The sequence below is a fragment of the Urtica dioica genome, chromosome 1 (genome assembly GCF_054948205.1).
Source record: "Urtica dioica subsp. dioica isolate 48M chromosome 1, U.dioica_male_clone48M_v1_H2, whole genome shotgun sequence".
Classification (NCBI taxonomy): Eukaryota; Viridiplantae; Streptophyta; class Magnoliopsida; order Rosales; family Urticaceae; genus Urtica; species Urtica dioica.
Window position 1 is genome coordinate 15,593,476 of NC_142756.1, and position 12,275 is coordinate 15,605,750.

The window sequence follows — 12,275 nt, forward strand, 5'->3', positions numbered from 1 at the left end:
ACAATAAAAGCCTAAGAGCAGCGGTCCAGACCACAAAATCAAGACACATGCTTGTGAAATCAAGGCACATGTCCAAACACGAAGACCACAAGTCGGGTATGCAAAATTGGAACCCAGAACAAAGAGCAAGTCACAAGTCCATGACTATAATTGAGTACTTGGTAAAAAAAACAACCAAAAATAATGTGCAAAGTGACCAGCACCGAGTCCATTGGCCTTCCAGCCTCCTTGTCGGGAACCTCAAGGCTGATCAACTCCCATCGGTGCACGCCTCGACACATGTTCTCGATGGTCTCAACATGCAGCCTCGACATAGAGTCCCTCGCGACCCACTTGGCAAGTAACTACCGAGCCCCTCTTTTCCAAAGACGTCTTGCCTGAAGTCTACGCCATGCCTCGTCCACATTGACCCTTTCGCTGCCGAGCACATCCTTGCCACAAACTTGAAGACGCCAAGTAAAAAAGCCCACGAAAATGCTTCCCCGAGCTACAACCACATGAAAAGTTCTTCTACGGTAGTTTGACGATGATTTAAACCTTGTACGGTGTTAATGCAAGTACTTTGCAATTAACACCATATAGTATCGAGGTTCATTCATATGTAGAGAATATTCGATTTGTTGCAGATTTTGTAGCGACGTATTCTGTGACATTCTCGGATTCATCTAATATCCGCGAGATTTTCTAGGGGTCAGAAGATATGATATCTCTGATGCCAACAACTGAATTGAGAAGCCCTAATTCGCCTCGAAGACTATATGTAGCGTCTGTTGTCAATGGTGCCCACAAGAAGAGTTGTAGCCTTTACTTTTGTACATTTGATGTAATAAAGTCTTACGAAGACTCTTGCTTGAAACTGTTGAATAATCAATAAAATTTGAAACGTTCATTCATTCTTCCTTGTCTGAAGCTTTATGATAAAACCTTAGTCTTTAGTCCATAAAGAAACCTAACAACACATGAAGAGACAAATGTAGATTTGCATGAACAAACTCTTCATGGTTTGCTTAAAACAATATATTCGCAATCTAAGGGTCAAAGGACTATTGACCTCAGTACGATTGTTAGGAGAATCTATGATGTCTGGTTATGGGACATTGAGAGTTGGAGACTCTATAATTCTTCTAGGTATCTTCCGAAGGTACTGAATTGACCAGTGCACTTCTAGAGACAAAAGAACAAGTCATTTAACCTCTTATGTCTCGAGGTCACTACGTATGAATTGCATCATGCTTACCTTAATCCTGAAATAAGACATGTCATTTCATAGCTTACGTATTCTCATTTGAGAAAGTCAGAGTTCGGACTCACTATGTGATTTCGAACATGACCTATTGGTGAAGTACTAAGTTATGAAGATGTCATGAGTAACTTTGTGAAGTTCTCATAGATATGGAATTCATGTACAAGATTGCTGAAATGCAATGTATATCACCTTATGCTCTGTTCCTTGGAATGTGAATACATGAACTGGCCAGTGTCCAAATTGAGTCTTGAATCTTTTGGATGAAATAATGTGACTTGTTAGCTCATCGTCAATACATTGTTTCTAACTTATTCACAAGCGACAAAGGAGTTGAGGAAATAACAGCTAGAAGGGTAAAATGGTAATTTTGTAAATCCCGACTAGCTGATGATATTCATGAAGGGTAAACATTGATAATATTCATTGGATCCGCTCATTACAATTAGGTTGAATTCTTGAGTAGAAAATAAATTCATTTGAACCGAGAGATTTTCAGTGTCAACTCTTTAGTGGAGTCAGTTGACATTAAGCTAAACTTGGAAAAGGTTTGTGAACTTTTGAGTCCAAGTGTTTAGCTCAAGCTTTGTTCATTTGGATCCATGAGGTCACTGTCACAAATCACATCGAGTAGGAATAGTTAAACTAGAAGCTAAGTCAAAACAAGAACGAGACAAGTTTTACGAAAATTGTCTAAAGAGTATTTTTATCTTTTACGACATAGGACGAAATGAATGTCAATAAATTTTTTGACATTGTCATATGATGACAAATGAAGTTAAAACCACACGGCCAACTTAAAGAATTTGGGCCTTGAGGATTAATTTCATTTCATAGAATTTTACTTGAAAATTCTTAATGGGCTTTTCTTATGTTGTCATGAACAAATGAAGAAACATCTAGAAGCTCCTTCTAGAAGCTCAAATTTCTTCCAACCCAAGGAAAATAAGGCTGAATTTCGTTCATGCCATAGTGGGAAAGAGAGTTTATTTTGTGCAATAATGTATGAAGATACTTGCCAAAAGAAAACGAGGAAACAAATTTCCTCTAGAAGAAAAATGCATTTTCGGCCAACTAAGAGGAAATCAAATGAGGAAACAAATCCTAAGCCTTCATGAGGCATGTTGGACGTGCAAGGCTATAGGAAAAGAGGAAATAAGATTTTCTCATGAATATGTGATATTCTATAGAAAAGAGGAAACTACCTTTTGAAGGTAATCCTCCTCCTATAAATACGCCACCTCATTCCTCTCATTTCATTGATTCCGCATAAGTTAGAGATTGAGAGCTTCTCTCTCTAGACCTTGTGGCCAATCCTCTCTCTCTCTCTAGTTATTTTCGGTTTTGTTTTGGCACCTAGGTCCACATTTGACCTAGTGTTATAGCTCTTCGACTCTAAGACTTGTTCTTGAGTCGTCGTGTTTAAAAGTGCCCACTAACTAATTCATTTTCTCTCGAGTGATTCTTGTGATAGAAACTATCGTGGTTGCTCGTGTTGCCGAGGAAAGAAGAGAGACGTGCTGCGAGGGAGACGAACGTTTTCAACCTTCCAAAGGCTCATCAACGTTCAAGCTTCTAAAAAGGTTAGTAAATTATTTATGCTCATAATAGTTTTTATTTACGTGTACTAGATCTTTGTCTAGGTTAGTAAAATCGTTTTACTAATTAAAAGAAAATTTTTAAAATTCCGCCGCTTACCCGAAGCGTTAAACTTTTTCTTAAACCCTAGATCTTTTCCAACAGTGTCCTCCTTTCATAAACCATTTTGACGCTTCTGGGAAACACTTTTTGGGAGTTTATTTTTTAGCGTTGTATTGTTGATAAACTCTCACACCTCGTGAAGGTTCTCCGGAGTCTGTAAAGGTCGATTGCTTTGTGTTATGAAAAGCAAGGTCATACTTGGTTAAGTACGGGAAACACATAGGGAACATACACTTTCTGTCTCGGGAGAGATAGAGGTGGAAACGAGGGGATCTCGTACCTAGGGGGAGTTCTAGGTCACCATCACTGGGTAGATGTCTAGGTTGATAACATGGAATTGTTGAATTGTAAACCTTGTAAAACGTTACACCGAATAGTGAATTGTGTTCCACAGAGCAGAGAATCCCCCCAGAGTAGGCACGTTTGCCAAACTGGGTTACCAATCCATGTGTTCTTTATAATTTCGTACTTACTGTATTTCTCTGTTTGATCACTCGAACTTAGTGTTTGTCACTCGAATTTACGTAATTTCATACGGTATCAGAGCGGTTCACTCCTCACCTTGAGTGTGATCCGTGAGTTTTACTGATCTGGTATTCGAGATGGATTTCATGAAGGAAGGTGAGTCGATTAGCCGACCTCCATTACTTGATGGCAACAACTACTCTAATTGGAAGGCGCGTATGAAGGTGTTTCTGAAGTCCTTGGATGAAAAGGCTTGGAGAGTGATTCTCACGGGATGGACTCATCCGACCACTAAGGAAGCCAATGGAAGCTCGACTCTCAACCCTGAAGAAAGTTGGTCTCTAGATGAAGAAAGGCTTGCTAACTCCAACTCGAAAGCACTCAATGCCATCTTCTCCGCTGTGGACGCCAACACCTTCAAACTCATCCACACCTGCGAGGTTTCCAAAGACGCATGGACAATCCTTCAAGTCCACCATGAAGGAACCGATACGATACGTATGTCGAGCCTTCAACTATTGACCACCAAATTTGAAAATCTCATAATGGAAGAAAGTGAAACTGTGAATGAGTTCAATTCTCGTCTTTGTGATCTGGCTAATGAATCTTTTACCCTTGTCGAGAAAATTCTTGAGGAGAAACTTGTCGGGAAAGTTTTGCGATCGCTGCTCAAGCGATTCGTCTACAAAGTCACTGTTATTGAGGAGGCCAAAGACATAAGGAGCATGAAACTTGAAGAACTCATGGGTTTTCTCTGAACCTTTGAGATGAAAATTGATCCGGAGCCCAAAACAAAGGGAATCGCCTTGAAAGCGGATGCCATGGAGACCTTGCACCCTCCGACGATGATGATATAGCCAAAAGCATAGCCCTGCTGGCAAAGAACTTCGGGAAATTTGGGAAGTACATGAAGAAGCTCAACCATAATCCAAGTGGGAATACCACATAATCTGGCCTAGACAAATTCCACAACAACAATCGAGCTCCCAATCCTCAGAGAAAACCAAAGGCTGCTGAGACATCACTTGACCAGAGAGGCAAATCCAAGGGGATACAGTGCAGAGAATGTGAAGTGTTCGGTCACATATAGGCAGAATGTGCGAATACAATTAAGAAGAACAACAAGAGCTACAATACTACTTGGAGTGATGAAGAGTCAGAAGATGAAGATAGTCTGACCAACCTCCTTGCATTCACCACTCGGGAAGTGACCGATCCTCAGTCTCATCAGGATGTCATAGAAAATGTCGCTTACAAATTCTGTGATAACGCTTCTTCCAGTGAGAGTGATGTTGAAATCTTATTGGACTCCGTCTCACGAGCCTATCGTCACTACCAGAAATTTGGCTTCTAACTACTGCAGAATGCCGTAGTCATTTTAAGTCGACTACAGTTTACCGACTGTCATCTATTGCACTGGAGTCTTATCTCTTTGATTATGACTCCGGTTTTTGGTCGTAGTGTATATGTTTTATAAGACTGTAATTAAAATATATTACTACATTTTATAGATGTAGTACTAGTCTCATCTACAAATACTACATCGTTATGCTGTAGTTATATAGAACTCAATTGCATAAGAAAAAAACACTACAGTTTTAACAAGTAATCTTAATTGATTCAATTTGATAGACTGCGGTGTTTTTGTGGCATCTATTGCACTGAAGTCTTATCTTTTTTGTTTTTGACTTCAGTCTTTTCTGTCGAAGACTACATCTTTTAAGTGTAGTTTGTATTCATGAAATTTTATTTTAACAGTATAGACTACTTCTTATTTATGTAGAGTAATTTTTTAAATAAAAATATATATATTTAAATAAATATAAAATAAAATACATTTATAATAAATGAATATCTAAAAAATACATAATAATAATATCCAAAATATCTCATATTTCATTAAATCAATAATAAATATCATTGTGGCATACACACACATACTCACTTATAACATAATCTTGCAAATCACTTGTCACATTCACTAACTAAAACAGACACATTCACACACACAGACCACACATAAATATAGCCAACGAGTAAATCTTATAAGCCTTTATTTATATAACCACAGCTGAACATATTTCTCATGACCAAAACATAGAAAAGTTTATGAAAGTTCATATTTCACTACCTGATTCAGATCTGCAACAAAATAAACTACTCGTCACTTGTGAATTTCTTTTTCACGAAAAGACTTAAGTTGGTCATTTTATTTGCAAAGCTTCTTGTTCTCCTTGCTTGTATCTAACTTGGATTAAGCTCCCGAGAGTTTTCTGCGACTGGAAATATATTATCCGGGAACAAAACGCACCAAGACAACACTCCATCCACAATTTCTTTTTCATAAAAAAAAAACACTCCAGCCACAATGATCAAACATAGCAAATGGGTACACAATACACTGCTACTTATACACACACTCACCCACACATACACACACACACTGATTCATTTACACACAGACAGACACTCAAATACACTGCACACATACACAGAAACAATCATAGACCACATTTGGAGAGATTACTTACATAGGGCTGAGAAAAATCTCGGGGACGAGGTGGAACTCCATTAATGCTTGCACTGAAACCCAATTTCCATATCAATAATGCTCATACAAAAACAAATAAAATTAATGGCTCTTATATTATACCTTTATAGTTGACTCTTTTGGGAGAGAGTATTCCACTTGCACAATCACAAAACAAGGCAAAAGCTAAGAAGCTAAGAAGAACAGAGTGGTCATAGTGACACGTCGAGGCCTCGCAACTCGCGCCCGCACCGCTGCTACGCCTCTCGCAGCGTTAAAGTTCCTTGACGCGTCACGAAACAGGACGCCAAAAATTGGGCAGCCTTCTTTGCCGCGTCGCTGAACCCGAGCAAATCCTCGATGCTCGTCCGTGACTCGCCGGAACCTTCTTTGAGTCTCCTCGCACCTATGGTACTTAATGCAAATGGTTTACACTTACTGTGACATCATAAATCCAATCTTAGTCATTCAACCAAGGCTCTCTAAACACATTATTGAAGATAAAAACATTATATTACTTTTGAGTACTCAAAACATGTTGATGCAATATGTTTGAAACCTCATTCTCACGTGATGCACTGACTTAACAAAAATTGTTTTCAGCAATTTAAGGGTGTGAGGTAGAGGGTGATGAAGAGTCAGAGAAAAATTACCGATGAGCTCGTGCAGCGTTCGGCATTGGTCGCAGCTCTCTGTTAGCAGACAACGGCTCGGGACAGCTAGGAAAGCCTGAAACCTTTAATAGAGCACGAGAAGGAAAAACTCAATAATCAATCCATCGTATATAATTCCAAAATTAGAGACTACGACATCATAGAAGAGATATATCAATTCAGCTCCAACAAACAATAGTTGTCACAAAATAAGCAAGACAAGTTTTATATTCAGATTTCAAATCCCAATTTCCAACTCTGAAATTCGAGACAGAGAAAAAAGAAATCAGAGGTCCTTGCCTTGCTGTGGGATCCGGTGAGCTGCCTTTATGTCTCGGGTCACCTTCTCTTCTTCTTCAACTCTGATTCACGATGCCAAACTCTTCGAGTACAAACCCGAACCAAATCACCGTGAGATCTCTTGGAGAGGCATTAAAATTCTGAACATTACATTAGCAAAAAAAACAGAGTTTGACAATGCAATACATCACTACTATCAATTCAACAACTACACGAAATTGTAATACTACGAATCATTAACGTGAGAGTTATTCCAAAACCTTAGGATTGAATAGTTCAACTCCCCCAGATCCACAACGCACCCTTTTATCCTCTCCATCATGTCCTGGTTTCTCAGCAAAAATATTTCAAGAATCGAACCATATCTACAAAAAAGAAATAAAAATAACATCTTAAGGCTTTCACTTCGCATATCTCAGTTTCAGTCAATTGGATCCACAAAACCCCAATTTAAACATTAAAATTCGAATCAAAATTTTCTCAACTACAAAACAAAGTCAGAAATAAAACCCTAAATCTTACAATAGCATTTTATCAAACACCTACTGAGCAATATGCATTAAATCAGATTAATAAGAAAAACTTGGACTCATTCCACCAAATTTATCAATTGATTCCTTGCCTATCTCTTCACTATGCAAAACAGTCACAATAAAAATAAAAATAAATAAAAAAGAGAAATATAGACCAAGATTGAGCGCTCAGAGAGACTTACGGTAATTGGTATTCCATTTTTGTGGAGGAGCAGAGAAGAGGATGCACAACTGAGCTCAGTTTGTGATTCGAAGCCTAAATCAATGATTTTGATTCATGGTACGAAACCATCAACAAAAACTGATTTTTGGTCAAATGGGCTTTTTTTGAGAGAGCTTACAAAGATAAAGAGAATGTTGAAATGAGATATATAGACGTTGAGATAGATAGAGAGTAATGAGAACGAGGGACTTACCTTCGTGGCGACAAACTGAGACGAAGAGTCGACGACCGGAGACAAGGAGCTCCGAGAAAGAACATATCTTAGGAGAAGTTAGTTTGGTGGTGGTAGCGGCAAGGGACGAATAGATTTCAGAGAGAGATACAATGTCGATGATGAAGAAAATAAAAGAGGGTTGCAGAAAAGCACGAAGATGTTGAAAATGATATGGTGTTGTAAGGCATTTGTTGCAAAATTGGGAGCTTTTGGTATAACGATGGCGGTGCTGCGTGGTGGCTTACGTGGTGGTGGTTGCAATTTAAGAGCTAGGCACAGATAGAGAAATGGAGAGATAGTGTTTGAGATAGAAAGAAAAGATACACGAAGATGAAAGAAAGAGTCTATTTTCAATACTTGGTAGATTTTAGTTTATTTTCATCTACCGCCCAAATCAATTTGTCAGTGGGAAATTTCCTTCCAATATGAAATGTTGGAAATTTTTAATTTTTGGAATTTTTTTAAGTGTTATTACTACTTCTTTAGATTAGACTGTAGTGAATATATGTAATATTTTAGTGGGAAATTTCCCTCCATTCTAAAATGGTGAAATTTTGGTAATTTATAATTTTTTGAGTATTACCACTACTTCCTTATATTGGCTGTAGTGAAAATTACTCCATTAACTATAGTTTTATATTCGACTATAGTCTAATAACGGCTAAAAAAAGGGTGACAGTAGTCTGTCTTAAAAGACTCCATTAAAAGGCTAAACTAGAGTTATAAAAAAAAAAAAAAAAAAAAAAAAAAAAAAAAAAAAAAGCTGTAGTTGTATCTCATATTTCTGGTAGTGCGTGAACTGTTTAGTCAGTGGACCAAAGTCGTACGGCTGAATAAAAACCTTCGCACAAAGGTTAATGTCGTCTCTAAGGAAAAGGAAGTATTTGCCTCAACCATTGTTTCTCTTCAACGATCACTTCAGTCAGAGAAGACACAGCAAGATAAGCTATTTTTTGAATTTAATGCTCTTAAAAGAAATATTCGCATGCTCAATTCAGGAACATCTAATCTTGATGACATTCTCTGCCTTGGGAAAAATGCAGGAAATCATCACGACATTGGTTATGATGCCCGACAACCTGTTTCTAAAACCACGTTTGTAAAGAGCAACAAAAACCCAAAGAAGGCTGATGTCATAGAATATGCTGCAACAACTCCTATGACAAGATGCAATCGGCGAGGTTGGGCTTGTCATTACTGCCTAAAGCCTGGCCACATCAGACCTTGGTGCTACCGACTCCAGAAAGATCTGAAGAAGCAGTTCCAGAGCCATTAAAAGACCGTTGCCTCTCCCAAGAAGATTTGGAGAGTTCGTGAACCAGACATCCGATGCAATGTCGCTTACACTTCAATCAGAGCAATGACTGCCGAAGATTGGTATTTTAATAGTGGCTGCTTCAGCCAAATGACCGGTCAAAAGGATCTTTTGAAGAATATCGAGATTTGTCCTAGTCGCCATGTTACCTTTGGTGACAGGGTCAAAGGGAAAATCATCGGTGTAGGCACACTGAATGTTGATGGCCTGCCCCCTCTTGTCAAAATCCTCTACGTACAAGACCTTAAAGCCAATCTTATTAGCGTCAGCCAATTGTGTGATGCCGAGCTCTATGTCCACTTCAACAAGACTACGTGTGATATGACCAATGCCTCAAACAATCATGTTATGATGGGTAACGCTCCTCCGACAATTGCTACTTATGGATGCATCTAGATATGCTGCCAGAAACCTGTTTGAAGACCAAACTCGAGGAGACGGATCGCACAAGCGTCTCGGACATCTCAACTACCGCAGCTTGAATGACGTTGTTTTGAAGGAAGCTATTCGTGGTATTCCTGCACTGAAGTACCAGGGTGGAAAGATATGTGGAGATTGTCAGATAGGCAAACAGACCAAGATGTCACACAGCATGTCACAACATCTTTCTACGACACGTGTTCTAGAACTGCTCCATATGGACCTCATGGGTCCTATGCAGGTTGAAAGCTTGGGAGGTAAAAAATATGTTTACATGTGTGTAGATAATTTCTCACGTTTCTGTTGGGTGGAATTTTTACGAGATGAATCAGAGACGTTCCAAGTCTTCAAGGCTCTCTGCTTCCGCCTTCAAAAGGAGAAAGCTCGTGACATAGGCAAGGTAATACGAATCCGCAGCGATCATGGTCGTGAGTTCGAGAACAACGCCTTTGCGGAATTCTGTGGAGACCATGGCATCTCCCACAAGTTTTCGGCACCAATCACTCCCCAACAGAACAGTATTGTCGAGCGCAAGAACAGGTCGCTACAAGAGATGGCAAGAGCTACACGCTGCCAATATACCTCTCAAATTTTGGGCCGAAGCATTTAACACCACCTGCTACATCCTCAACCGTGTTTCTCTTTGTGCCGGCACCTCTACCACATGCTACGAGATATGGAAGGGAAGGAAGCCGAATATAAAATACTTCCGTGTTTTTGGAAGTCCTGTTATGTGTTGAATGATAGGGAACAGCGGAGCAAGCTAGATGATAAGAGTGATGAAGGAGTTTTTCTTGGCTATTCAACCACTAGTCGTGCTTTTTGCGTGTAAAACAAATGCACACGCTCCATTACGGAGTCAATCAACGTGGTGATCAATGATGATATTACTACCCAGAATCGGCCCACTACTGTTGGAATCGATCTAGGGTTTGAGAAAATAATTAACGCTTCGGTAAGCGACGGAATTTTAAAAATTTTCTTTTACAAGTAAAAACGGTTTTTACTAACCTAGACAAGTGCAAGTACATGTAATTAAAAACCAATATGAGCTAGAAGTTTACTAACCTTTCTTGAAGCTTGAACTTTGAAGAAGCTTGTGGAAAGTTTGCAACGCTCGTCTCCCCTCGCAGCACGTCTCTCTTTCTTTCCTCGGCACCTCGAGCAACCACGAAAGTTTCTATCACTAAATCACTCGAAAAGAAGGAATCAGTGAGTGGGCACTTTTAAACACTACGACTTAAGAACAAGTCTTGAAGTCGCAGAGCTAAACACTAGGTCGAGTGAGGACCTAGGTGCCAAGACAAGAAAAATCGAAAATAAACTAGAAAGAGAGAGAGAGAGGATTTCGGCCACAATGTCTAGAGAGAGAGTCTCTCAATCTCTAACTTGTGTGGGATGAGAAAAATGAGAAGAATGAGGCTCCTATTTATAAGAGAGGTCTTACCTTCAATAAGGTAGTTTCCTCTTCTATAGAATATCACATATTCATGAGCCAATTTCCCTTTTTCTTCAATGAGGCACACGGCCAAAGCTTGCCAAGCAAGTCCTTGGATATGTTTCCTCTTTTATTTGCTTCTCTCTTGACCCTTGTGGCCGAAATTCCCTTATGCCATGCATAGGAAATTTGTTTCCTCTTTTTCTTTTGGCAAGTATCTAAATACATTTATGCACAAAATAAACTCTCTTTCCTCTTGGGTAATATGGGCGCCTACACCATCTAGAAAGGGCTTCTAGAAGCTTTTCCATTTTGTTCATGACAACATGAAAAAGGCCCATTAAGAATTTTCAATAAAATTCTTATGAAATGAAATTAATTCACAAGGCCCAATTAATCATATTATGGCCGAGTGACATTAAGTCATCAAATGAACTTGTCAAAATTTATTGACATCCATTTCATCCTTATGTCTCAAAAGACAAAAATACCCTTTCGACAATTTTCGTTCTTGTTTTGGCTTAGCTTCCAGTTTAACAATTCCTATCGATGTGATTCGTGACAGTGACCTCATGGACCCAAATGAACAAAGCTTGAGCTAAACACTTGGACTCAAAAGTTCACAAACCTTTTCCAAGTTTAGCTTAATGCCAACTGACTCCACTAAAGAGCTGACACTGAAAATCTCTCGGTTCAAATGAATTTATTTTCTACTCAAGAATTCGACCTAATTATGATGAGCGGATCCACTGAATATTATCTATGTTTACCCTTCATGAATGTCATCAGCTAGTCGGGATTTACTAAATTACCATTTTACCCTTCTAGCTGTTATTTCCTCAACTCCTTTGTCGCTTGTGAATAAGTTAGAAACAATGTATTGACGAGGAGCTAACAAGTCACATTGTTTCATCCAAAAGAGTCAGGACTAAATTTGGACACTGGCCAGTTCATTTATTCACACTCCAAGGAACAAAGCATGAGGTGACATACATTGCATTTCAGCAATCTTGTACATGAATTCCATATCTATGAGAACTTCACAAAGTTACTCATGACAGACTCACAACTTAGTACTTCACCAATAGGCCTTGTTCGGAATCACATAGTGAGTCCGAACTTTGACTTTCTCAAATGAGAATACTAAGGTGTGAAATGGCATGTCTCATTTCAGGATTTAGGTAAGCATGATGCAATTCATACATAGTGACTTCGAGACATAAGAGGTTAAATGGTTTGT

General features: G+C 38.9%; 1 protein-coding gene across 1 annotated transcript; it reads left to right on the forward strand.

The window, feature by feature from the left end:
• Positions 1-3,546: 3,546 nt before the first annotated feature.
• Positions 3,547-4,167, forward strand: LOC149407487 (uncharacterized). Its single transcript, XM_089620381.1, has one exon. It carries the CDS (start codon positions 3,547-3,549, stop codon positions 4,165-4,167), a length of 621 nt encoding a protein of 206 aa, XP_089476507.1.
• Positions 4,168-12,275: the final 8,108 nt, after the last annotated feature.

What these genes read in the sequence shown, in the direction of transcription:
- LOC149407487 (XM_089620381.1), top strand. Translation starts at nt 3,547, where the DNA reads ATGGATTTCATGAAGGAAGGTGAGTCGATTAGCCGACCTCCATTACTT.